The 27,753-nt window shown below is 42.4% G+C and overlaps 1 protein-coding gene and 1 non-coding gene across 8 annotated transcripts in view; one reads left to right on the top strand and one right to left on the bottom strand.

Moving 5' to 3' along the window:
* Nucleotides 1-27,753, top strand: part of HHAT (hedgehog acyltransferase) — a 319,513-nt gene that overhangs the window by 32,357 nt on the left and 259,403 nt on the right. For 5 of the 7 annotated variants that reach the window (XM_057315047.1, XM_057315045.1, XM_057315044.1 and 2 more), the window contains one exon: nucleotides 7,634-7,701. The exons of 1 other annotated variant lie outside the window; for it this stretch is intronic. In XM_057315047.1, the coding sequence (XP_057171030.1) occupies nucleotides 7,634-7,701 (68 nt within the window). Of the gene's footprint in view, nucleotides 1-2,025; nucleotides 2,117-7,633; nucleotides 7,702-27,753 lie in introns of those variants that run through there. One more of the 7 variants, XM_057315046.1, reaches the window with a different exon arrangement.
* Nucleotides 15,801-15,917, bottom strand: LOC113262987 (U5 spliceosomal RNA). The gene has a single exon (XR_003319008.2). It is a non-coding gene; the product is annotated as a U5 spliceosomal RNA (small nuclear RNA).

Raw genomic sequence — 27,753 nt, 5'->3', positions numbered from 1 at the left:
TTTTACATCATCTTCCCTCCCTTCCTTCCTCTTATTTTTTTGCTCTGATCAATGGTGCCAGAGAGCTTCGGGATCTTTCCAGCTTGTGGCTTTGTTCAGTTTCTCAGTTGTTTCCTTTTGTTCTCCAGTTCACTGATTTCTGCTCTTATTATTTCTTATTGTTTCTTTGGATTTGCTCTGTTCCTTTTCATTCCATCTGTATGAGTTGAATGTGTAGCTCACTTAGTTTGTAAGGAATCTATTTGTATTGCTGTATGATACCTGATAGCTTTTCTCAGAAGGATTTTCAGAAGAAGGATTTCCAAAAGAGGCATTGCAGAGTCCAGCTACATGAATACTTTTAAGGTTCTTGATAGACTCCCCCAGACTGCTCTCCAGGAAGGTTTGCCAATAATACTTCTTCTTTTGGAGAGTGTCCCTCTTCTTGTGTCTCAGCCAGTTGAGCCTTTCTTCTTTAGCCCATCTCACATGTATTTGGTATATGATTGAAGTGAAAAGTTAAATTATTTTTTCCCAAATAGATAACCAAACAGGATTAACTGTTTCTTCCCATATTGAATTATGATGCAATCTTGATCATTGCCAAATTCTTTTTTTTTAAAGATTTTTTAAATTAGAGAGCACGTACACACATGTGCATGTGGGTGAGTGGGGGAAGGGTGAGAGGGGGAGAGAATGTGAAGCGGACTCCACGCAGCACAGAGTGGGGCTCGATCCCGAGACTGGGAGATCAAGACCTGAGCCAAGACCAAGAGTCAGCTGCTTAATCGACTAAGCCACCCAGGTGCTCCTACCATTGCTAAATTCTTATATATACACCAGACTGGGGTAGGGGAGCTGTCTTTTCTGTTTCATTGATTTCTCTATCAATTCATACATCATTACTGCACTGTTTTAATTAAAAATGCTTTGTAAAATATTTGAGTATCTGGTGGAATAAGTTACTACTCATCGTTCTTCATTTCCTCACTTAACTTTTCTCACTGGTTTATTCTTCCATATACATATTTGACACTCTTCTGAAAATAATCTCGTTAGGGTTTTAATTAGAATTAAAAGAACCCTAGAAATTAATTTGTAAATAATTAATATTCTTATAATATTGTATTTTTCCACCCACGGATATGGTATTTTTTCTTTATTCATTCAGGGTCTTCTGTTATTTCCGTTAGTAAAGGTTGCTGGTCTTCTTCATAACAGGTCCTGCTAAGGGGCACCTGTGTGGCTCAGTCGTTAAGTGTCTGCCTTTAGCTCAGGTCATGATCCCAGGGTCCTGGGATCGAGTCCTGCATGGAGCCCTACATCAGGCTCCCTGCTCAGCGGGAAGCCTGCTTCTCCCTCTCTCACTCCCCCTGCTTGTGTTCCCTCTTGCTGTCTCTCTCTTTGTCAAATAAATAAAATCTTAAAAAAACCCCAAAAACCCCACAAAAAAACAGGTTCTGCTAAAATTCCTATTCAGATTTTTTGAGTCTTTTTTTTTTCCTTTTATGATTGGGAAATTTTCCAGTTATATTTCCTATAATTTGTAATTGATTATTTCTGGTCTAAAGGTATTTATTTTGGTTTATGTATGTTAAATTCCAACAATTTATTGAATTCTCTTAATGTTCCATTAACTTATTTTTGATTTTCCTAATTTTTGTGTTTAGATACTATCATCTGCAGATCATACTAATGGTTTTGCTTTATCTATTGCTTAGCTGGAACTTTTAGAACAATATAGTTGTTGGGAAAGAATGCTATTTTTATTTTAATTCTAATTTCAATGGAAATCCCTATATTGTTTCTACCATTGCTGAAAAGTTGAATAAACTTTGCTTTTTTTCTTTTTTTTTTTTAAATCGTGCTAAGGAATCTGGCTAGCTCCTTTTAACTAAAATTTTAAAATCAGCAGTAAATGTTGAATTCATTTTTATTTTATTTTTATTTTTTAAAAGATTTTATTTATTTATTTTGACAGAGATAGAGACAGCCAGCGAGAGAGGGAACACAAGCAGGGGGAGTGGGAGAGGAAGAAGCAGGCTCATAGCGGAGGAGCCTGATGTGGGGCTCGATCCCACAACGCCGGGATCACGCCCTGAGCCGAAGGCAGACGTTTAACCGCTGTGCCACCCAGGTGCCCCTGAATTCATTTTTAAAGCACCTATTCAAATGATTGCATAGTTTTTCCCTCTCAAGCTGTTGACATGTTCTAAAGTTATACGTTTTCCAGTACGGCTTATATGGATTCCTACAACCAACCTATGACCACGGTAGTTTTAAATACACTGCTTGTTTCCAAGTTTTTTTTAAATTATTGATTTCTAAGTGAGATTGGTTGGCCTGTAGTTTTATTTTTCGTTTCATCAGATTTTAATATCAACGTTCTGTTATCTTTATAAAATGGGGAAGTTTTTCATTTTTTTGTGCATGCTATCAAACTGTTTACATAGCGTACGAGACGTCAGCATCAGAGTTCGATATTCACTTGTAAGTTTGTCTACGCGTGGAGTCTTTGGAAGTAGATTCACTGAAAACGTCAGTGTCTTTCAGTTATTTCAGGTTATATTTAGGTTTTCTTGTCAGTTTGAGTAATTTGTATATATATATATATATTTTTTTTTTCAATTTTATTTTTACGTAATCTCTACACCCAACGTGGGGCTTGAACTCACAACCCCGAGATCAAGAGTTGCATGCTCCACCAACTGAGCCAGCCAGGCACCCCTACGTTTTTCCTTTTCATTGAAATTTTCAAATGTATTAACATCCGGTTGAGGATCATACAATGTTTTGAAACACACCGGTCTCATTTTTTCTGTTTTAGGGAATTTACCAAAGGTTTTGTCCACTTAGTGGATTTGTTCTTTTTTTTTTTTTTTTTTTTTCAAAAAACGATCTCTTGGGTTTATTTATGAATTCTAGCCCCCCCCCCCCCCCTCCCCCCGTGACAGTTACTCCCTATTGAACAGTAGGCCATCCTAGATCCTTTTGGCTTTCCAGAGCCCAGGCTCAAGTTTTATGCCGTGGCTTTCTTCCTGAAAAGTTGCATATTAGGGACATTTTTGTAAACAGAGTGGTATTTTCCATAAATTTGCATTTCCATTTCACAGACACTTTATTTTCATTTTTAAAAGTCTTGAGTGAGCAGAGGTTAATGTTTCTCTAAATAAACTGTAGCCCCAGGAAGCCCCGATATTTAAGCAAGTATGAACAAATGATTTGAGTTGCCATGTCCAGATTCTTTGTGTATATAGTAGGTGTTCTGAGAGTGGAATGCAATTACAGTTGAGCATTTTCACCTTCTACCTTCTGTTTATTCCTAAACCTCCCTGTTCTTATCACTAGTCTCAGTTTATAAGGAAAGGAGATAGCACATTTAGATTCTTCTTTGTGTTAATATATCATACTAACCACTCACGAGGGGTGGGCTTTGTAATCAGTCAGAAGGTGGTTTTTCCCACTTGCATTTGTGACTGGAGGAATTTGGTTGCAAGACAGCTGGCAACTCTGTAGGGCCCAGTTCAGGGTGAGCAGCACTGGGGGGTAATTGAGGCTACCCCTGGTCCTGTCTTTGAACAGTTGGCCTTGCCCTTGGAACCATGGGAGGGGCCACCAGGGGCCTTTCAGTTAACAGGTCTTCCGTGAAAGGACCCAAAAGCCAAGGACTGGGCAGTCTGCCTTGATGGCCGGCATCAATAGCGTGTGTCACACTCAGGCTCAGGGATCTGTTTGGCAGTGCTTCCTGCTATAGTTCACCCTGTTTCCCCTTTCACCTCTGGCCAGGGGTTGTAGGAAACATTAGAGCTCCTGCTTTCCTACTGGGAACTCAAGCTTGCTGACCCACCCCTTCTGCTCAGGCTTGCATGGGCCTTCTCCTCCTATGTGGACGTGGGGCCCTTGGGGTGGGGGGTGGAGTGTTGGCTTCCAGAGAGTTCACTTTCTCTCTCTCTCTCTCTTTTTTTTTTTTTTTAAGACTTATTAGAGAGAGTGGGTAGAGGGAGAAGCAGGCTTCCTACTGAGCAGGGAGCCCGATGCAGGGCTCAATTCCAGGATCCTGGCATCGTGACCTGAGTTGAAGGCAGATGCTTAACTGACTGAGCCGCCCAGGTGCCCCGAGAGTTGACTTTCTTTTGTTTTTTTAAAAATTTGTTTGGGGGGTGGTGATAGCACAGAGGGACAGAGGGAGAAGCAGACTCGCCACTTGATCAGAGAGCCCAACAGGTAACTTGATCCCAGGACCCTGAGATCATGACTGAGCTGAAGGCCGATGCTTAACCAACTGAGCCACCCAGGCTCCCGCACCCAGAGTTGACTTTCTTAACACCTATAGTAAACTTGTCACAGTGACTTGGGACAGGGCCTCAGCTGTGGGGCATTTGAGGGCAACCCTCAGTGTTAGACTTCACAGCTCCTCACTCCTCCAGCCAGTGCTCCCTGTTGTCCTGTCAAACACAAAAGAACATGCCCAGAGCTTATGGCTTCCTCTTTGCCTGAGTGTTTCCATCTCCATCTGGAGCTGCTTCCCCCTCTCTCCAGAGCCTTAAGGATTCCCAGGCAAATCACGTGCCTGGTGGCTTTCCTTGAAAGACCCCAGAGTTCTTTCAGGTGAGTAGCAGGTGAGCAGCCTTATTAGGGAGGTTTGAAGGCCATTTATGTTATATGTCGCTTCGTGTCCTATTTACATATATGATTTGCTTTTGCTTGGGCTATTTCTACATCAACTTTTCATTCCCTGAGTGGGAATTGGGGGGGGGGCGCTTCTCAAGAGTTGTCGTGGGAAAACCAGCACCTGTCATCCTTCTATATGACATTGTATATATGAATTTTTGGGAGTTGGCTATCATTAAATTCTCTTATCTGGAGAAGCCCATCTTTTCTGCTCCCTTTCTCTACTCATTTACTGCCACAGTCTGCTGTACCCAGCGGCTTCCTAGAGAAATAAAGAATCAGTAGGAGCTGATTGGAATTTTTCAAATGCATAGAAACAGCAGGACATGTTAAACTATGATTGGGTGTGCTAGTCCCTGGCAGTGGCTTGTGTCAGACGAGGGTGTATATGGGTTTCCTCCTCTTCCTGATTATTGCCCTCTAATTACGCCTACCCCACCCCAGAAATGGTTTCCTATCAAAATGTTGAGGGTGAAAGGGGTAGGTTAGTTAGTGCTCTTAAGTAAATGGTTTACCACCACAGCTCATTGGCATCGATTAAAATGCAAATCCTCTCACTCAGTAGGTAGAATGGGGCTTTGATGTATCCTCTTGTTGGGTGGTGGTCGGAGTGGAGAGAATCAACAGCTGATTTAGTAATGAGGGCTCATCAACAGAAACCGCTTCATTTCTGTGCTCTGAGGCAGTTTTGTGGAGCGCTGAATCGAGAACCAGGGCACCTCAAAGAAGGAGCTGGCTCTGCCCGACAGTCAGGCCTGTGTGGTATGGAGAAAATTGCTCAGGCAGAGAAGGCTTCTCTCCGTTTGCAGGGTCCTTTTGCTTGAGTGTATGTGAGGGATGATGAAAACTTTTGTCCCGAGTCCTGAGTGAGGATATGGGATCTCTAGCTGAAGGGTCTCATCAGAGAAATTCTGATGGCCGAAGCTCTTTAGGTAAAGATTTCCATTACAGGTTCTCAGCTGCCATTCTCCTGTATCAACCAAATTCTGTAGCAGCGCGTTTTCAGCTAACTTAAGGCAGTTTGAAGACAGTGAATTCCAAAGAGGTTGCGCATGTATGTTGTATAGCATTTGTTAATGTCAAGAAATCAGACAAGGGTGAGTTACAGAAATTCTCCAAGCCTGAGAGAGGATTTTTGGTTTAGAGCTGTGCTGTCCAATACTGTAGCCATTAGCTGTACAAGCACTTAAAATGTGGCTTGTATTTACTTATTGAGATGTGGCTTGTTATTTACAAATTGAGATGTGCTGTAAGGATAACATGTATATTGGATATTGAAGAATTAGTAAGAAAACGGGATGTAAAATGACTCATTTGTAATTGTTTAATACTGATTCCGTGTTGAAATAAATAAAATATGCTAAAATTAATCTTTTTTTACTTTTTAAAATTGTGTCTCAGTATTTCAGTTGGTCAGCCCCAGACAGGATTTCATTATTTTCCTACCTGCGTAGGCTTCCTTTTTGCCACTAGAGGGAGCTGCGTTCCAGTTTCAGGAAGTCTGGTGCTTTACCATGTAAATTTCACTGCTTCTGAATGTACTCTTTTAAAAAAGAAGCAAAAAACACAACCAAAAACTCCAAACACGTTTCTGCTTTGTTTCAGTTCTGCACAATTCTGATGTTTCTGGAGGTTGCTCTTTGTATGTAAGTGAAGGCAAAACAGAAGAGGCAAGAGGCAGAGAGGTTTTCCACCCTCTTTGTGTTAATGAATTTTAGGAGGTCTTTGTTGGATTGCAGTAGTTTGCTGTTTGTTTGTTGGCTCTTCCCAGGGACTTGAGTCTGTGCACAATTGAGCGCGTGTGCACACACACAACGTGACGTGTATGCAGCTGTAACAGAAAGGACCAGAGCCCTGCTGCAATCACACAGCTCCACAGCGCCCCCTGGACCGGGTGGGATGCAGTGGGAATGTGTCTTGGAGCTGGGCCACGTGGCGCCCTGGGCCAGTGCTCACCGCCCCACCCTTTCCTGTTGTTCCCAGGGGCAGTGTTGCCCGTGGTTGGAGGCTGGGGCCCCTCCAGTTTGTGTGAATCTGCCCCTGGATCCTACTGTGAAACCAGTGTCCTTTCAGGATTATGTTTTAATGACTACACACTCTCCTGGTTTTCCTGCAATCTTTCTGGGTAGTGCCTGTTTGGTTCTTCTGTGGTTTTGTAGGTTTGTTGGTCTGATAAGCATTGGTTTTCCCTTGTTTGTATACTCTGAGCCTTTTGGGGCGATTTCAGACATTCTGGTGGCTTCATCACTACCCTTATGCTGAGGACCCCCCAGTCTTCACCTCCAATTTAGAGTACACTTTTGAGCTCCATCCATTCCCATTGGGCTGCATATGGGACATTGCATAGGCAACTTAGTGTTTCTTTCCTCCTTACATGGTGTTCATGAGCACTATTGCAATTTATCATGACTGGTTTGTCTCTCTTCCCTGGGGTACCATGAGCCCCAGGCAAAGGCCATGGTATATCACGACATGTGCCTGGTTATTGCACACCCTTAGGAAATATTTGAATGAATATTTTGTTATACTTTTTATCTTAAACCAATTGTATACTTATTACTGTTATATGATTTCATTTTATAAATCTCATTAACATTGTGTCCATATCATGGGGCTATGATCACTATCATTTTGTGGCGTGATCTGTTTAAAATAATTTTTCACCACCTATACAGGTGAGGTATTTGCACTAATTCCCCCCTTGGTTCCTGGTGCTGGAAGCTTTTTCTCTGGATCCCTTTCCATTTGTGACCCTTACTACAAGTTGAAGGGAACATTTCCATCAGCCCCACTCCGTATTTCCAGGAACTTAGGTCACAGGAAACTGGAGTGGAAGGTCAAGAGTCTGACTTGTCTCCATGTCTGTAGCTCAGGCCACAGGCAGCTTTTCCAGAACGTAGTCCAGTTTCTCTTAGTGCCTCTCCTATGAAACCAACCCACTTTTAAATAAAACTGACTAATGAAACACTGTTTTTCTTGTCAGAACATGAAGAGGAGCTGGACCGACAGTTTGCTCTGGAGATTGGCACTTTATTTGGAGGATTAAAGAAGGTACTTAGTGGATAAATGATAAAGCTTCTCAGTTTTCAAACCTGGTTTCAGTATTTTGTATTACTATTGTATTTGGCTAGTGATGAGCTGTGTATTTGTTTTTCTAAGCATTTTGATAGATTTTTCTTTTTCTTTTTTTATTTTGATAGATTTTTAAAATGATATAACATATTGCTTTTTACTGTTTTCGGTCTATGCAGTGTGCCAGATATATTTTAAGTTCAATCAGTGTTTGTGGGCTGGCTCGGGACATAAAATAATGCTTGTATTCCAAGTTCCAAACACCCAGCTTACAAACGAGCTTTTGGAAGACCATTCATTTCCAGGCTGGGCACTGCTTATGCTGATATTTTTCTACTGTGAGAGTTGCAGGTCTTGCTTAGAATTGCAGCAAATATACTTCAATTTCCATTTTGATTTTCTGGGGTAATCTGTCCCTTCTTTCCAGCTCTGGCTCTGTGTGGAGCCGCTGTATTCAATGGAAGGCCCATGTTCTTGTGGGACTGACTGGGAAGAATGTCCTGCCCCGCGTGGGGTGCCATTCCCGGCTTGGCTTGGCTTTCGTTGTTCTACCCACCAGAAGTTTCCCTGAAAAGTTGGATGCAAATTGACTTGTCACTCATTGCATCCATTTGTAAATGTTTCTGATTTAAATAAGCCCTTTTAGGGTATGAGTAAGACTGTGAGGTGGATGGTATTGTGCCCACTTCAGAGATGATGAAATCTGGGAAACTTTTGTCCTGGTGGAATTTGAGATGTAGCAGGAGATAGCCCTCGTGAGTGTCTAAGATCTACTCTTTAGAAATATTTCACTATTGGCTCTCTTACAACAGGAAAAAATGGTAATCTCTCTCTCCATTTTCCCCCCTCTTACGGTTACAGTTCAGGCATTTCAGACAATACTGAATTGTTTGCCAGGGGCAAAAACAAACCCATTTTAGACTAAGAGACTTCTGGCTCTTGAGAAGAGAAGCCATTGCAAGGCAGGATGAGCAGTTGAACAGAGGGTCAGGTCCCAGCAAGTTCGGGAGCTGCGGCAGATTTCATTGTCAAGGGGAAGGCTCCATCCTGCTGTGTGTGCCACTTCCAGACAAAGGGGCTTTGTCTTTGCTCGCTTCCCAGCTCCTGTCACTACTCCTTCAGGTTTAGCTGCTTGACTCCCTGCCCAGGCTGTAGAGTCCTGGGGAGATGACCTTTGCTAAGTGTTCTCCACGACAGACCCCCCCCCCCACCCCCTATAACCGGGCATGGGGTCAGGGGATGTCAACATTCAGGACAACCCTGCCTTCATGAAAAAGTGCACAAGGCACAGATACATGCCCTCGGAGCTCCAAGGACTCAGTCTTTTTCCATTCTGAAAAATCTGTCCATGCCTCTGTTTATCTGACCATCCATTCATCGATCTGGTGCTCTTGAGTACCTCTTGTTGGCCTCATCTTTCTATATCTCATCCCTTGAAATGGGGTGGGTAGTTTGGAGTCTTAGAATTTAGAGGGAAAATGAGGAGTTCTGGTGGATAGTCAGTAGATGAGGGCAGTTGATACTGTGCCCCTGGCGAAGATCATAAAACAGACCCGGGGCCAAATGTAGTGCTAGGAAGTTCACAGATTATCTGCTGAAAGTCTCATTTCAGCTAACATACAGACCTGTTGGTTCTGGACACTCCTTGATATATATTTCCTTTCTTTGAGGTTATGGGAGGTGGTAAGCAAATGCCACCCTGCTCTAAACTCTAATCAAAAGAAGATATTTGGTGAGAGTAGGAATTGTGAACTTTAGAAAAAATCTTTAATGTTTTCTGATCAGTCCGTATCTTAAATGTGACGGTTGCTAAACTCAGCACTACTGACATTTTAGACCAGATAATTCTTTGTTGTGGGGGAGCTGCTGTGTACATTGTAGGACGTTCAGCAGCCTCCCTGGGCTCTGCCTAGCGCGTGCCAGCAGCAAGCCCTGACCCAAGTCATGACAATCAAAAATGTCTCCAGGCACTGACAGGTGTCTACGGCAGTATTTAGGGGCTCTCCCCAAACAGCCTCTGCCATTTCTGATTTGCCGTTTCTTTTGCTCAGCCTGTTTCCTCTTCTGGATTTTGTCTCTGCCCTTCCGTGCCTGGTCCTTATTCCCTCTTCACATCTGAGCCCAGTTGGCTCCCTGTCACAGAAGCGTTGCCTGGACCTCTGAGTTGGGGTTAGTACTCATCGTTCCTGACACTTCCCTGCCTCTCTCTTTATCCCTTTCCACAATACTACTTTTAATGAGTATGTTTCTGGGCCCAAGTCTGTACTGAGTGTTGGGGACACGATAGTGAACCAGGCAGACAAGGTTCCTGTCCTATTGTCTCTTAATGGGGACAGATCGAAGGTAAGTAAATGAACAAACCTAACAGCCACAGATGGAGCTAAATGATATGAAGAAAACAGATACGGTGATGTGATTTAATGCTTTCGACTGTGTCTTGTGCCGTATGACGATGAATGTATTTGTACAGTTGTGTTTTATATTATCCATTCTCCACTCGACTGTGAGTCCCACAAGGACAGGGCTGGGATTTAATCAATCTTGTATCTTTAGTGCCTTGAATAGGTGACTATTTTATTGAATGTCATTGCGCCAAGTTGTAACATTGGAGTACAATGCGCCGGTGCTAACTGCATGTAGAGAGACGTGTAGGGAAACGCGGAGTGCGGCGGTGTTTACAGTCAGAGCAGGGAGCGCCCACCGCGCCACAGGCTGTCCCAAACTGCTCCTGTACAGCCAGGCTCCGCAGAGTGGTAGGACTTGGCGGGGTCATCAGTAGAAGAGCCGTTGTTCCCGAGGGGCTCGCTGTGATTGGAAAAGGCAGGGAGGTGTTAGGGAGATGCCGATTGAGGTCGAAGCTTCACTGAGGATAGTGAAGGGGATCTGGGGCTGACCACGCTCAGTCCTCCAATTTTTGATGATGTTAGAGTTTGGAGGATCATAGCCCAAATCAGGAATGCCTTTGGGCCTGGTAATTTCTTTGGCATAAAGCCGACGGCACTTGCTGAGACGCCAGTTGTGGTGGGGGGAGCTTGTGTAGGTGCCCCCGTCACTGCTCACGTCCCATGTGCTGAGACATTTGCAGCCTCCTTTGAAGTGTCTGCTCTTCCTGGCTCGGAGGTGCGCCTTCCCGCAGGCTCCCGTGGCTCCCTGGAGCAGGTGCGTGTTGGGAGCCTGGGGGTGGCCAGGGAGAGGTCCCGCCTGGTCCTTTCCAGTTCTGGCTATTCTCTGTCTTGGTGTTTGGTGGTCCCCTTGTCTTTTTTTCATGCTAGTATTCTGGCTAGTCGTCCCAGTCGATAGAGGAAACTTTTTAGTGCTCATGTTCCTTGCTTGATGTAGTAAATTTGCTTCCGGACAGGGTCTGAACCAAACTGATACGAATGAAGCTCTGTGTTGGGTTGTACTGTCATGAATTCTTTCCCCTTTTATTTCTGATTCAAGGTAGTTGGCATAATGGAAGGAGCACAGGTTTGGAGTTGGACTGAGTTCACAATGCAATTTACTGCGTTTTGGAAAATCCTTTACCTCCTCTGAGCCTCAGTTTTCTCATCTGGAGCATGGGAAGGGGAGGCTGTAGGGAAAGAGATGCTGGACAGTGAGCACCCAGCCTGGGTATGCCTGGTGCAGAATGGATGCCCGAGATGTGTTTTTGTGGTGGTGGTGATGTTTTTCTTTCCGTGGAAAACACCCTTGTTTCAGAGTTAAGATTTGCTGATTCCCCTTATCTGGCAAGCAGGTAATGTTCTACAGAGAAGCATTTAAATCAGGACGGGGATTGCTACTGAAGGGAGCTCTCGAAAGCCTAATGTATTACGAAAAGTTTTACGTGTAATCAGTTCCTCCTTCTTTACTGAGGACGCTCCTTCCTGTGGCAGGTTCTGAAATGGGGGCATCCTTGTAGATAAGAAGTTCTTTCAGAAGTAGAATCAGAGAGGAATTTTCAGTGCCTGTCAGAAGGGTGAGGAAGAAAAGACAAGATCAGAGAAGGGAAGCTTGATCACTGAAGTCTTTGAATATGAAGAGAAAAGAGGTACTTTTCTAAAGTACAGACACAGTTTTTAGCACTCAAGTTTCGCCTATGCGAAATTTTAAGATTTTAAGATTCAGCTCATTTTTTAATTCCTCTGTATTTTAGTACTTTAAAAAAACAACAGGCTCTGTTTGACTCACTGAACAGATATTCCTTGAGCACCTACCGTGTAAGGCTTCCAGGGGATGAGCTGGGTGCTGGGAGGCCAGGACGTTCCGGGCTCAGTCTCTCTCCTCGCTGGACTCTGGGTTTGGGGGAAGGTGGTGATTGGACCGTGAGGTGGCTGATGTTCAGAAGCTGAAGGTGCATGTGATCTGGACTCATGGCAGTTCCAGCTGAGGCCCAGGGGACACCGTGGGGAGAGGTGGGTGAAGGGAACGGCATGCATTCGGACCTGGATGAGAGAGCGAGAGTAGCTTGGCTGGGAGGCTGGGTGTCGGGAGGAGGATGGCACAAGACAGAGGCTGACCACAAGGCTTCTGGGCACCATGTGTGGAGTCTGGACTTTATTCGGAAGGCAGTGGACGGTTGCTTCCGGCGCCTCTTTTAGGACCCTCGAGATTTTCCTGCCTTGCCCACCGTGCACCTCCCCTTACCTTACCTCACCTCCTCCCCCACTCCTCCACGGTTTTGTGCATCCCTGCAGTTAATGTCCTGGGATGTGTGTCTCATAATATTACTCAGAAGCTATTCGTGCTCCCATGTCTTACTGTATAAAGTGCAGACTCCATAGCTGACCTTCAGCCCCATTTGTCCGCTGACCCTACCTTGTGTTGGCCCCTCAGATCCTTGTGGTCACCCTTTGCTGCTAAGTAACAGGATTGTCTGCCATCCCCTGAAGGTGCCTTGATGTTTCCTACACGTGACAGTTCCTATAGACTGGTGAGCATGCCCCTCTGCTCGGGGAACAGCCCCCAGGGAACCTTCCCTGACTCCTCTCCCCTCGCTCTAACCTCCGGCTGCGATCGTTTCTCTCTTCTAGGAGTTCATTCCCAGGAGTCTCTCCTGAACCTCTGTGACCTAACAGTTATCTGTTTGAGATGTCAGGGGATCTGTCAGCTCTGCCTGTGCCTGCCTGACATTCAGTAGACGTCCAGTAGTGTTTGTTGAATTAACCTTAATCCAACACGCCTATGTCATTGGGGGCTCATTGTAAAGGAACGTCGGTCCCTCAGCACCATTGGCTTTGTTGCACGAGTCTGAATTCTGGCAGGTTTAGAGAGTTTAGGTTTCACCTCATTTTCGTTAAGCCGTAGCCCCTCAGAGATGATTCCAGTTTCTTATTATATCTCTGCCTCCCTCCATCCGATGGGAGCAGATTAATAAGCAGTTCGGCTGTGCGTGAGAACTTTCAGCCTGTCCTTACTAACAGAAAATTGGATTTTATGCAGCTTTGCCCCTTCACAGAGGGGCTGCTCGGCAGAAGCAGATTCTTGTGCCCTCTGCCAGCCCCTCCAGGCAAAAAGAATGTGGGCTGAAGTATCTCCACGTGGTAGGGCCAAGAAACCCGCAGACTGGTGGTGGAAGGAAGATCCCTGAACACACGTTGGGCTTGATACCCTCTTGTTCACATAAAGAACTCCCGCTCTTTACCTGTCAGCACACTCTTATCTAGTCTCAGCCCTGCTGGATTTTCTTCTCGATGTGTGGGAAGATCTGCAGTGAGGCAGGAGAAAAATGACGTAGTGATTTCCTGGGGAGGAGAGAAAACAAGTGTCACTCTCTGCCTTACAGAAAAATAGGATCTGCAGTGCAAATGGGTACACATCAGATTTGCTTATTGACTCTTAGCCACCAAGTTCCTGGCTCTGCCCTCCTCTCTTTTATATCTACTAGTTCATAGCAAATATTATTTCATTATAAAGGCACTTGAAGAAGCCAGGAGAAATAAGGTGAAGTTAGAACCAGGAGTGGAGCTCTGCAAAACTAAAAGATCGTGTGTGTGTGTGTGTGTGTGTGTGTGTGTGTGTGTGTGTGTGAGAGAGAGAGAGAGAGAGAGAGAGAGAGAGAGAGACAGAGAGAGAGAGAGGGTGGGAGAGGGATGAGTAGAGAGAAGGGTGGTGCTGAGTCAGGTCTTGTGGTGGGGATGTAGGTTTTGCGTGAGACGTTTCTCAGCCACAAACCAGTCAGCTTACACGTGACTGTTCGCTTACCAACTGCTTTGTGGCCCAGGCTGCAGTGCAGTGTGTGCTGGGGGCTCAGGGAAGTGACAGGTGTGGTTTCTTTCCTCAAGTTGCTTACACTCCGTCTGAGAATGCCAGGCCTCCATACCACTTTAAAAGAGATAATGCACTATGTATTTGACAAAGGGGAGAGGCACCAATCAAGCCAAAGAGAATACCAGTTGTATACAACCAGGACAACTGGCCCTGTTTGTGTGTCCTGCCTGAAAATCGGCCCTGGCATTACATGGAACAAAGTTTCCATGTGTGTGACTGTCTCTTGTCAGTGTTTTCATGTGTGTGAGTGTCTCTTGTTAGTATAGCCAAAAATTGCTGGGAGACTTTCTAGCCTTGGAATGACCAGGGACCTGGAGGATGTGGATTTGAGCTGAGCTTTGAACAGAAGGGTCATGTTTTGAACTGACCCTAGCCTGTTTGGTGGTTCAACAAAAATCAAATTCTTTGGTTTTATTCTTGGTGGGTTCTAACAGTTGGACGTATGTAGGAATTAAATGTCTTTCGGTCCCATAATTTTGCTGCCAAGTGGTATGTTGTAAGGAAGGAGTCTAGATCCTGAATTGTGCATGTGTGCAACCCTTATTAGTAGGCAGGTACAAAACTTGCCATCAAACCTGTTCCCGAAAGCTCAAGAAGCCTCTGTTTTGTCTTTAGGTACTCCAACAAGCACTTTTCAGGAGGCTTTGAAGTTGAGGCAGTCCTACCCTGTGGTTTAGAGCAGATGCCCTGCTAGTTTGATCAGGGAAAGTCTCAGGAAGTCTTCGAAGGGACACAGAGGGCTGGACTTAGGGCGATTCTCCCAGAAGCTCTGGTGCATGCCTCATTCTTACAAGAGTGTTAGAGCCTGAGAAAATCGCCAACCCCCCACATATATTGAACACCATTTCTTTCATTTGTAAATTATTTCTAACATTGCTTATGCTAATAAACTCTCAGGTGCAGCTTTAGATACCAATATTGGAATTATTCGAATTGCAGCTCTCTGGGACTGGATTTCCGATTAGCACGTTCAAATGCTAACTCCTTCCTTAATTTGTACAACGTATCTTATGTAAATATTCTAACAGGATTCAGAGAGAAGCAGCAGAGATCATTTCAGCCCAGGCAGTTCGGACTGTGGCTTGGAGCTGAAATTTGGGGAAAGATGCGGGGAGGAGGGAAAACCCTTTTCTCTCAGTATACACCCTAAAAGTAATGTCTGTCAGCATTCTTTAAAAGGTTATTGCTTTTTAAAATCATGACATGACAGGTGATAAGTCTCTGTTAAAAAGAAGTTAGAAGCAGCTGCAGGGTAGGAGTGAGATCCATGGGGTCCATGGGAGAAGATGTGAAGATGCTGTTCCAGGTGGGTGAGGGCTAGTTAGTAGATCATAATTTTGTTCCCGGGTTTCATGAAAACAAACCTCAGACCCAATTATATCACGCATATAGACATTTATTAGGCAAGCAGGGGAAACCAGAGCTGTGAGCCCAACAAGATTCTTGAGAAGTTTATGTCACTGCCTTGCATAGAAGGTTCCTTCCAGAGATAATATCTTATGTAGAGAGAGGGATTCTGAGCTATTTGGCACCAGAAAGCAAAAATTCTCCAATCTTGTGGTTGTATACCAGGTCTTACAATGGAGACTCTGAGACATAGTCCACAATGTATGTTTTTTAACATTTCCTGGGCTTTTATTAACCCTTGACTGCACAGGTAAGTGTGTCAAGATCATTATATAGCAGGCAGGTGTTTCTAACTGGGATTATATAAATTCAAAAGCTACACCAGTGTTCATTTGTCACAGACTGATAATAGAATGAATATTGCACTAAATAAATGCCCTTTCCTTCCTTCAGATTGGGTCTTTCATTACAACAACTGACATAGCCTTGTTTAGAACAAGGCCTCAAAAAATTTGCCAAAGACTCAGAATTATTTCTCTCCACGGAAATCTTTAGTAAAAGGCGAAAGATTTATACGATTTGAAGAGAAACCAGAGTATCAATACGGGTCCCTCGATCTCACTACTCCAGTAACTGCAACTCCTAGTACACTGATGGTAGCTCTTTATCCATGAGTGCTACTCCCTACCTAGTTTGCACAAGAAATTCTGTAAGTAAACTTCTCATAGCTAGAAATGTCCAATTGGAAGAAATATTCTTTTAAATTTGAAAAGGTTGTATTCTATGCAGGGTACTATGGGTATGCAAATGAGAAGTCTGAGTCATCCATTTGGAGAGTCTTCAAACACCTTTGTATTCACAGCTGCTTCTGGAGCCACCATTAGGGGGCGAAGCAGAAGTCTGCCGGTCTCTACACCCTGTCCTGGTTCAACCGCAGAAATTCCAGTTTTACCCCTTTTGTATATTGGGACTTAGAGTACAGTCCCATTCTTTTCCTTTGCTGTCCCCTAACCACTATCACAAGCAAGATACTGAACCACAAAGAACTCCCTCTTGCTGCTTCTTTCGAGACACCTATCCTGCTCTCCCCACCCCTGACCCATGGAGGCCTCTGTTTGGTGTTCCATCTCATAATTTTGTCATTTGGAGAATGTTATACAAATGGAATCCTATAGTATGTAACCTTTTGAGGCTCACCCTTTTTGTTTTTCTTCCCCACTCAGGGTAATGCCCTTGAGATCCATCTGAGTTGTGTGTATCAGGAATTCATTCGTTTTTGTTGCAGGGTCCACAACACAGATGGGCCGCAACTAGTTTAACCACGCCATCGTTGAAGGGCATTTTGGTTGTTTCTAGTTTTTGGCTATTATGAGTACATCTGATATGAATATTTATATACAGGTTTTTGTGTGGATGTAAGTTTTCATTTTTTGGGGATAAATACCCAGGAGCTTGATTGTTGGATTGTATGATAAGTGTATGTTTAATTTTACGAAGAGCTGTCCAGACTGTTTTTCAGGATGACTCTACCATGTTACTTTCCTGTTAGCAATGCATGAGATGCTGAGTTTGTCTGCATACTTGCCAGCATCTGGTATTATCAACACTCAAGTTTTAGCTTTTCTGATAGATATGCGGTGATAGGTCCTGGTTTAGTTTGCATTTCCCGGACAGTGATGTCGAACATCTTTTTGTGCGCTTACTTGTCATTCATATATTCTCTTTGGTGAAATACTGTTCATGTCTTTTGCCAATTTCCTCCCTGGGTGGTTTTGTTTTTACTGTTGAGTATAGAGAGTTCTTTATATAGTCTAGATATTAGTCCTTTGTCAGGTGATTTGCAAATATTTTTTTCTGTCAGTAGCTTGCTTTTCATCCTCTTAGGGTCTTCCACAGAAATTCAGTTTATTGATTTTTTTTTTTCTCTTATGGATTATGCTTTTGGTGTCATTTCTAAGAACTCTTGGCCTGGTCGTATGGTCCACAGATTTTCCATTTTTTTCCCAAAAGTTTCATGGCTTTGTATTTTACGTCTAAATCCATGATCCATTTTGAGTTATTTTTTTTAGAAGATTTTATTTTTAAGTAATCTCTACACCTAATTTGGGGCTTGAACTTAAAACCCCAAGATCAAGAGTCACACGCTCTACCAACTAAGCCAGCCACGCACTCTAGTTAATTTTTGTATTACTTAGGTAAAGGTTTATTTATTATTTTTTTGCTATAGTAGGTCCAGTTGCTATAGCACCATTTATTGAAAAGACTATTCCTCCTCCATTGAATTGTTTTTGTACCTTTGTCAAAAATCAATTGGCCAGACTAATATGGCTCTATTTCTCAGTTCTGATTTCTGTTCCATTGATCTGTGTATCTGTCTTTCCACGAATGCCACATTCTCTTGATTACTGGTGAGTCTTAAAATCAGGTTATATAATCATTCTAATTCTATTCTTTTTCAAAATTATTTTAGCTCATTTAGTTCCTTTGCTTTTTCATATACATTTTAGAACAAGCTTTTCTATATCTACAAAACATTTTGCTGGGATTTTGGTAGGAATTCTATTAAAATGTTAGATCAATTTGGGGGAAATTGAGGTTTTTACTATGTTGAATCTTCCAGCCCATGAAGATTTCTTTATTTCTTTCATTAGTGTTTTGTAGTTTTTAGCATACAGATTTCCTACATGTTTTGTTAGATTTATACCCAAGTATTCTATTTTATTTTTCTTAACACTTAAATTTATTTATTTATCTTTATTTTAAGCCAACTTTATGCCATGTGTGGGGCTTGAACTCACGACTCCAAGATCAAGACTTGCATGCTCTACGACTGAGCCAGCTAGGCGCCCCTAAGTATTTTATTTTTTGAGCAATTATAAATGGTCTTACAGTTTTAATTTCAAGTTCCACATGTTAACTGCTAGTATATAGAAGTATAATTGACTTATATTTTGGTCTTGTATCTTATGACTTTTCTAAACGCATTTATTACAGGAAGTCTTTTTTTCCCTCTTTTTTTTTTTTTTTAAGATTTTATTTATTTATTCGACAGAGATAGAGACAGCCAGCAAGAGAGGGAACACAAGCAGGGGGAGTGGGAGAGGAAGAAGCAGGCTCATAGCGGAAGAGCCTGATGTGGGGCTCGATCCCAGATCGCCGGGATCACGCCCTGAGCCGAAGGCAGACGCTTAACCGCTGTGCCACCCAGGCGCCCCTTTTTCCCTCTTTTTTGATAGATTTGTGGGGATTTTCTACATAGACAACCATGTCATCTGCAAATCAGGACAGTTTTATTTCTTCATTTTCAATCTGTATAACTTGCATTTTCTTATTGTACTGGCTGGGATTCCCAGTATTACATCCAATAAGAGTGACAAGAGTGCACATCCTTGTCTTTTTCTTATTCTTAACCATTCAGTCTTCACCATTAAGTTCGATGTTTCTGGATATTTTTATAGACGTTCTTTATCAAGTTGAGGATGTTCTTCTCTGTTCGTCGTTTTTTGAGAGTTTTTATGAATGAGTGTTGAATTTTGTTAGATAATTTTTCTGCATCAATTGATATCATGGGATTTTTCTTCTTTATTAAGAATATGTTAATATGAGATGCCTGGGTGGCTCAGTCATTAAGTGTCTGCCTTCGGCTCAGGTCATGATCCAAGGGTCCTGGGATCCAGCCCTGAATCTGGCTCCCTGCTCAGCGGAAGCCTGCTTCTCCCTCTCCCACTCCCCCTGCTGGTGTTCCCTCTCTCGCTGTGTCTCTCTCTGTCCAATAAATAAATAAAATCTTAAAAAAAAGAAAAAAAAATGATGTATTTTGTATTGGGTGAGTTCTGGTAGTTTTGCTTTTCAAGGAATTTGTCCATTTTATCTAAGTTGTCAAATTTATGTATGTAGAGTTGTTCATAGTATCCCTTATTAGCCTCGATATCTGTGGAGCTTGATGATATCCTGTTTCATTCCTGTTATCCATAATTTGGGCTGTCTTTTTTTATTCTTTGTCCATTTGCTAGAGATTTGTGAACTTGATTTTTACAAAGAACTAGCTTTTCATTCCACTAATTTTTCTCTATTTTTCTGTTTCATTGATTTCTTATCTATATTTCCTTTTTCATACTTGCTCTGAGTTTATTTTGCTCCTCTTCTAGTTTCTTGAGGTGGTAGCTTAGAGTTTTGAGACTTTGACTCTTTCTAATATAAATATGTAGTGTTATAAATGTTTTTCCATCACTGCATCAGCTGCATCCTACATATTTTGATAAATCGTACTTTCATTTTTATTCAGTTCTATTTTTTTATTTCCCTCAAGACTTCCTCTCTGACTCATGGGTTATTTAGAAGTATGTTGCTTAATTTCTAGGTGTTTGGAGATTTTCCTGTTAATCTTTCTGGTACTGATTACTAATTTGATTCCATTGTGGTCAGAGAATATACTCTGTATTATGAAATTCTTTTAAATTTGTGAATTTGTTGTATGGCTCAGGATATAGTCTATCTTAGTGAATGTTCCGTGGGTACTTAAAAAGAATGTGTGTTCTGGTGCTGTTGGATGAAATGTCCTATAAATGTTGATTAGATCCTGTTGGTTGGTGGTAGGCTTTCCTGTATCCTCGATTTTCTGTCTAGCAGTTTTATATCAACTGTTGAGAGAGAGAGAGAGGTGTTGAAGTCTTAACTGTAATCGTGGATTTGTCTGTTTCTTCTTTTCTGTCAGTTCTTCATGGATTTCAGAGCTCTGTTGTTTGGTACATACACATTTAAGGTTGTTATGTTTTCTTGTTGAATCGACCCTTTTATCATCATTTAATGATCCTGGTGATTTTCTTTCACCAAAGTCCACTTGATCTGATATTAATATGGTGACTGCTGCTTTCTTTTGTATGGTGTATGCTTTTCTATCCTTTTACCTTGAGCCTACCTATACTGTTATATTTGAAATGAATTTTTTGCAGACAGCATAGATTTGGATCATTGCCTAAAAATTCATCCTGCCATTTTCTTTTAATTGGTATATTTAATTTGATTGGGGTTCATTCAGCATCTTGAATCTGTAGTTTATGCCTTTTGCCAAATTTGTGAAATTTGTAGCCGTTAATTTCTTTCAATTTTTTTTTTGCCCCGCATTTTTTCCCCTTCTTAGGATTCCAGTGTCATGAACATTATATTTTTTATAATTGTACCTCAGGTCCCTGAGGCTCTGTTTATTTTCTCAGTCTATTTTTCTCTGTTATTCAGATTGTGTAATTTCTATTGGCCTATCTTAATGTTTGATGATTCTACCCGTGTCCTCTACCTCCACTGTGAAGCCCATCTGTGAGTTATTTTATTTTGTTCATGTCATTCCTCAAATCCTGAGCTTCCTAGCCAGGCTGCTTTCTTCTTTCCATCTTTCAGTCTTCTTATATTTGTTTTAAAATTACATCCAGGGTTTTTAGCCATTCTTCATGGGAGGGCTGGGGAGAAATGAGTTTATTAGAGAAGGGTATGATAAAAGATACACGTGAACTTCCAGATGGAAGAGGTGCATAGGCAAGGTCTGTGGGAAGGGGTGTGGGGCTTCCATGCCCTTTCCACGAGCACCCCTCTCCTGGCACTGCCATGAGTTCACCAACCCGGAAGTTTTGTGAAACTGGTACTTCTGGGATTTCTGTGGAAGCTTTCTCACATAGGCGTGATCATTCAGTTGATTTCCAGCTCGTTTCCCTTCTCTGGAGAATGGGGGGTGGGGGTGAGAAAGTCCAAGCCTCAATTCTGGCTTGGTCTTTTCGGTGAGCAGCCCTCATCCAGGAGCCCACCAGGAGTCACCATATTACAACAAAAGATGCTCCTCTCACCCAGAGAATTCCAAGGGAATTAGGAGCCCTGTGTCAGGAACCGGGGGTCAAAGACCAAGTATTAGAATAAAAAATTCTCCCAATGTTCTTACCACAAGAAATTATAAGGGTTTTAGGAGCTCTGTGCGGGCACTGGGGGGTAGAGACCAATATATGTATTTTCTGTTTCACAGGGGGGGGTCTCTTTGAGAGCTTGGGCAGCTGATGGACAAAGGGGACAGATGGAAAAGGTGTGTGGGAGAATCCTTCACATACTCTGCCCGCTTTCCTGGTCTTTCATGCAGGGTGTAAAATTCAAGAAGAAAAATGATATCTGGGGTTATGAAGACTCTTCCTCCTGTCCCCCTGGATAGATGACAGAAATGTTTTTCTTTTTTCTCTCTTTTATCGTTCCTATCTTTCTTAATTGGCCTTCTGTCCTGGGGACCTCTAGCATTTGGGAATTCTACACGGAGTTCCAGTTTGCTTGTTTGCTCACTGCAGAGATGTTGTGTATTAACTAGTTTTCTTGGACGTGTGCAGACTTCCTAAGCAGAAAGCAAATTCTCTGAGTGGGAGGGCCGTGTTAGGGGCCAAGGCCCTCAAAGGGTGGGGGGCCATTTTTTTCTCCATGTTACTATGACTCACTTTGTGTTTTTGGTATTTGGGAGAAGCGACACTAATGGGAGGCATGATTTATTAGCAGAGTTTGTAGCTGGGAAATCTTATGTAAATAATTTGCTGTCTAGCCATCCTGTTCTATTACTTTTTTTTTTGTCATGATCCCTAACTTATTTATCAGCCTTATTACTGGTTTACAACTCATTTCTCCATATACCTTGTAGAAAATATAGTGTTTTTCCAGTTTGAGAGGTTTGGAGAAAAGAACATAGTTCTTGTGCCTTTGACTTTATACCAGAATGTAATATTTCTTTTTAAAAATTTGATTCTCTTTGTTAGCTTTAGGAAGAAAAGGAGAAATATAGAGTAGACAAGGCAGGGACACAGAATCTATACGTGCTTGATCAAGTATATGCATAAGTCTTGCATAATCTGGAGCAATTTCTAGGAAGTAGGTAGGTAGAGGGTTAGCCAGAGAATGTTACTGAATTTAGATTGTTAGTTGGACTGAAGAGATTCAAAGAATTTGGGTCGTCTTGATTTAATGAAGTTGTCTTGAGAGACTCCCTCTTTTCTTCTGTAGAACACCTCCCTGCTCCCATCATACCCTGGACGGATGGAGGCTTACGTCATGAGGGCCACTTAAGAGACTAGGTATGATATAGTGTAGAATAGTTGTAGTTTGTGCTAGCCCTGTTGGTGGCATCCCCACCCTTGTGAGCGTCTCCTTTACCTGTGCAGGCTGGCAAACACATTTAAGCAGAGACTTTATTATTTATAGAAAAAAAAGTTTTGTTAGTGAAAACATTTTCTTTTCTCTTTTTCTTTTCTTTTCTTTTCCCTTTCCCTTTCCCTTTCCCTTTCCCTCTTCCTCTTCCTCTTCCTCTTCCTCTTCTCCTTCCTTCTTTCCTTCCTTCCTTCCTTCCTTCCTTCCTTCCTTCCTTCCTTCCTTCCTTCCTTCCTTCCTTCCTTCCAAGGCTCCACACCCAACATGGAGCTTAAACTCACAACTCTGAGATCAAGAGTTGGGTGCTCTACCTACGAAGCCAGCCAGGAGCCCCCAAACATGTTATCTTTGAGGAGATGTTGGTTGGGGGAAGAGTGTTGGCTCTGGAAATTGTGAGACGTAAAATAATTTAGTACAAACTATTTTAGACATAGCAAAGCCTCTGTTGAAAGATAAAACTATGCCAATAATTGCTAAATGAATCATTAGCCTGAGTTCATCCAGAGAGCCGTGCTGCTTTGTGCAGAATTCTTACAAATTAGTTCTCTCTCTCTCTCTTTTTTTTTTTCTTTCTCCTTTGGAGATTTATAGGCCATTAAGGTGAACTTGCTGCCTTTGAACATGCAGGGAAACATTTCTGGATTCAGGTATCTTACAAAAAGGTTTTCTCTGTTCAGAGATAACTTTTGCTCAATGTGATGAGATCTTAGGTATGGTCTCGAAGTAAATAATATGAACATGATGCTATTTAGGAAATAGATACACAAAAGTATCTAGTATTTCTGTTATATTACTTTTTTTGAAAAATGCTGGATATGAGGGTAAGGAAAACAGTAATATACAGTACATTCAGCTCTCTATTGTTTTCTCTGAGGAAAAAAGAGTTATGATAATGAAAAATACAGATTGGTGGGTAAGGTAGATCATTTTCTGTTTGGGTTTGAACTATATAAATTGATGCACTTTGTGAATGTGACACACTCACTGCCTTCATTGTTCAGTTTTAGAACCTCCTTGGACTGACCTACCTGGTGTTTTGCTCCATTTTGTTTTCCTCCACTGAATAGACTTATTTCAGAATAGTGTTCTTCAAAGTGAATTATATTCGTAGTGGGTTCAGTTACACAGCTGGAGCTGGATTGCAATCAGAAGAAAAATTCCTTCCAAAGTATGTTGATCAAGATTCCATTGCAGACAGTAGAACCACACTAGTCAGTTTAAGCAGAAAGGAATTTATTGTAGGGATGAAGGAGATTTTAGAGTAGTCAAAAGGACTGTAGGGACAGGCAGCAAGTGAACTTCCAGGAGCGATTCCTAGAGCAGAGCTGTGGCTGCTGCAGAGGTCCCAGCTTGAGTAGGTAGTGCTGTGGTAAGCTAGCCAAAACTGCCACACAGGGTAGCTGCCGCACCTCTGGACTGACTGGACCCTGGAGTGTCCACTGATGCTGCTGCAGAAAACAGGGGCCTCTACCACTGTTCTTCCAGAAGAGTCTCACAGCCTATACATTTTTATGTTCTTATACCTTCGAAGTCATTGTGTATTTGTTCATCAGAAGCTGGGGTGCATGTTGATATGCTAGCTAGCTGCAGGGACTTCTGGGAAATGTAGTTTTTTGCCTTCTGACCTCTAATGTTTCGGAAGTCATGTTGGAAAAGTGTTGATTGAGCCAGTGGGCAAAAGGTGCCATACAGAGCCAATATTTTATTTTGAGGAGGTTAGGATGTTTGTTTTCCCATGGCATTTTATATTTTATTTTATTTTAGAGAGAGACAGAGAGGGAGGGAAAGCGAGAGCAAGAGTGAGCACAGTGGGGAGGGGCACAGGGAGCGGGAGAGAGAAGGTCTAAGCAGACTCCACAGTGAGTGCGGAGCCTGATGCAGGACTCCGTCGCATGACCCTGAAGGATCACCACCCTGAGATCGTGACCTGAGCCAAAACCAGGAGTTGGACACTTAGCCTACTGTGCCACCCAGGCGCCCCTCCCATGGCATTTTAGATGTTGCAGCTTTTCTGAATGTTCATGTTTCCTTTTTGTTAGCCATGGATTTACCCCTTTTCAGTCCACTTTCTAGAATCCTTTGGGGGATCTTGAGCAGGTCAACTCTCTCAGATTTTACCTATGAGTATCTCTCTGTTTTAGGATAGAACTTAAAAACTCTTGAATTTGTGTTTCTGGGGCTATCAGAGTAAAATAGTTTATGTATTATCAAATACATAGTACAAATACATACTACAAATCACTGTATGGCAGTCTCAACCCACTCTCCCTTCAAGGTTCCAGAGAAGTGTAGAAATGAATGTCAGATTTAACTCTATTGAGTCAAGCAGTTGAACATTCTAACTGAAAATTCTGAAGCTTGGATGGTGGTTATGGTTGTAGAACAGTGTAAATGGACTTAATGCCCCTGAGCTGTACCTTAAAATTTACTATCTCAACCATTTTTATGCTGTATGTATTTATCACATGAAATAACAGACTTAGCAGCCTTGGACCTAGGGCTTTAATATCAAGCTTTGTCATATATTGGCTGTTGGACCTGGCGTGTGATATTGAGCCTCTCTAAGGATAGTTGACTTATCTTGCTATGGGCAGTATCCTACTACATACTAAATATATAGTAGTAGTTTCTTCCCAATCTGGGAAAGAGGGCAGGCTGGTTGAGTGGTGGACTTTCTGGAACAGAGCAGACCGACAGGGTGGAGGCCTGGATTGGTCACATGGGAGGGTGATGGGGGATCCACCCCTTTCCTAAAGAGTGGGCACTTGGTCAGAACTGAGTCTGTAGGCAGGTGACTAGCACTCTACTAGGGTTTCTTTCCTTTAGTCTGGAAAATAACTTTTTTAAAAAAATTCTTTGAAGGGAATCTTTTTTTTTTTTTTTCTTTTTTTTTCTTTGAAGGGAATCTTAGACATCACGCTGGTTTATCCCTTCATTTTACCTGCAAGAAGGCTCAGGTCCAGGTAGCCAAGGGACTTACCCAGGTTTGTGCTGGAACAGAAGTGTGATGAGAACTTAATATGCCTGATTGCACACCCCAACCATTTTTAAGGCTTGCTGAATGTTGGGCATTTGTGATACAAATTTGGTTAAGTCAAGGTTCTTACTTTCAAGAACTTGCCATTTTTCCTTCCTAGAGAGAAAATACATGAATTAACTATAATAAAAAGCACTAGAATAAGATCTGCTATGATAAAGGGGCTGGAATTGAGATGTGAATGACAGAAGGGGGTGTAGTGAGATCCACCTGGAAGAGGGGCAAATGTATCACACTTGAGCCGACATCTCTGTGGTTATGGTGGCATTAAGGGAGCACCTTCTTGGTTGGAGACCATTTGGTCAGATAGTGGGGTGCATGTATGTGCACGTGTGTGTGCATCTGTCTGTCTGTCTGTCTGGGTGGCGACAGGAGAGTCCAGGAAGAGTCAGCACAAGTAGGAACATCTTGGAAAAGGACTTCCTCTTTGGTAACAGGCCTGTGTTTGAAATCTTGCTCTCCCCCCTACTAATTTTGAGCAAATAATTTACCTATTCTGACACCCAATGAACTCATCTGTAACACAGGGTTTTAGAAAAAATGACTAGAAGGGTTGTTGGAAGGTTATCATTAGAAAACACATACCCAGAATATTAGTGATTTATATGAGAAGGAAAGGTCTCATTCATACAAATATATGTGGTTGAATTATATCACTGTGACCTCCCCCACTTTGCAGATTTTCAGCATCTAGATGGTGGTGGTGGGGATTGCTGTTGGTTCTGTGAGTTCTCCAAGGCGGGGAATACTTGTAGGGTTTCTCACAGTGCCTAGGATAGAACTCTGCTCTCTTATATGGGAAAGAGGCAGTGAAGAATACCAGACCTGGGCCCTTTCTTTTGAACTGTCTTGTGCTTTAGACTTCTCAGTTTCGCCTGGTTGTAGATTGAAAGCATCAGAATGAATAACTGCGTGTTAACTTATTCGTCTAAAAAATTCTTGAATTTAGGTGCTCAGAGCTTTCCATAGTGTGCAAGATGATGATTGTTCGGTTTGTAAATATTAGGTGATCCGCTTGAGTGTGTCCCTGCCTGGGAATCATATGAGGTAGGGTGAGCTGTTAAGGACCCTCTGGGGTGACCAACGTTCAGGTGTAGGGAGGCACAATCAGTGTTAGATCTTTGCTACTCGTCCTGTGGACCTAGGCCAGCAGATGTCATCACCTGAGAGCTGGTTGGAAATCTAGAATCCCAGGCCCCATCCCAGAGGTGAGAATCTGGGCCAGAATCTACAGTTTAGCAAGATGTGTAGATGATTTGTGTGCACACTGAAGGTCGAGAAGCGCTGCTATGGAGCATGGGATGTGGACAACTGTCCCTTGGAGTTCAGTCTCCCCTTTCTCTGTGGAGCGGCTGTCCTGGTTCTGTCTGGCTAGAACGTATCCTCAGTCTATGTCTGACTCACTTCGAGAACTGAAGAATAGTTTTCGAATTGACTAAGAATTGCAGGGTCGAGAAAGGAAATGGGGAAGGAACAGAATATGAAAAAATCGCTCTTGATTTGAGGCTCCAACATTTGCCTTGAATTGTGTGATTGAACTCAGTGTCTGTAGAGTTTTTGCCTATAAAAGCAGGCGAGTCAACATTTTTCTTACCCAAATCATTAACCGCTAGTTATTGGCCTTCTTGTTCTGTTCATTGGCTCAGCTTTTCTGTCCGGTTATTTCCTGTAGGTAAATATTTTAAATGGAGAAGGACAGACATGAGAGAAATGTTTTTATTTCTTTTAAATGGATATTTTCTGAAAAGGAATTAATGATGAAGACTGTGTAATTTTTGTTGATGGGGTTTAACCAGCACAGGGTGTCCAGTAGTCCTGGGCCTTCTGGTGGAATATAAACGTCTTTTTGGTTTCTTATATTTTATGAGATATCATTTTTCTGCTAAAAAAAATTAAAGTCAGAAAAATTTTGAAGCATAAGTAAGCCTGGGGTTCTGAATTGTAAGTGTAATTCTTAGTGTTTAAGAACATCATATTTAAAAAGGTAAAATGTTGGAATATTTTTGAGGTGGAATTAAAAAAAAATTCTAGCTTGGCTTTTAGTGTTTTTGCCTTTATCCTTGTTACGAAAATGGCATTTTCCTAGCGTGACATCATCACGTGACCTTCGAGCTTGTTTGCCTGATTTAATTTATTCTCCTCTAGTTTGAAATTTTTGAGATGGGGAAAGGAGCTTTGGATCGGGGTCAAAAGCCAGGTTAAAGGTTTGAGTGCTCTGCTCTGTTGCTGCCTGGCTA

The sequence above is a fragment of the Ursus arctos genome, unplaced genomic scaffold (assembly GCF_023065955.2).
Source record: "Ursus arctos isolate Adak ecotype North America unplaced genomic scaffold, UrsArc2.0 scaffold_2, whole genome shotgun sequence".
Classification (NCBI taxonomy): Eukaryota; Metazoa; Chordata; class Mammalia; order Carnivora; family Ursidae; genus Ursus; species Ursus arctos.
This window is presented reverse-complemented; position numbering and strand designations above follow the sequence as displayed.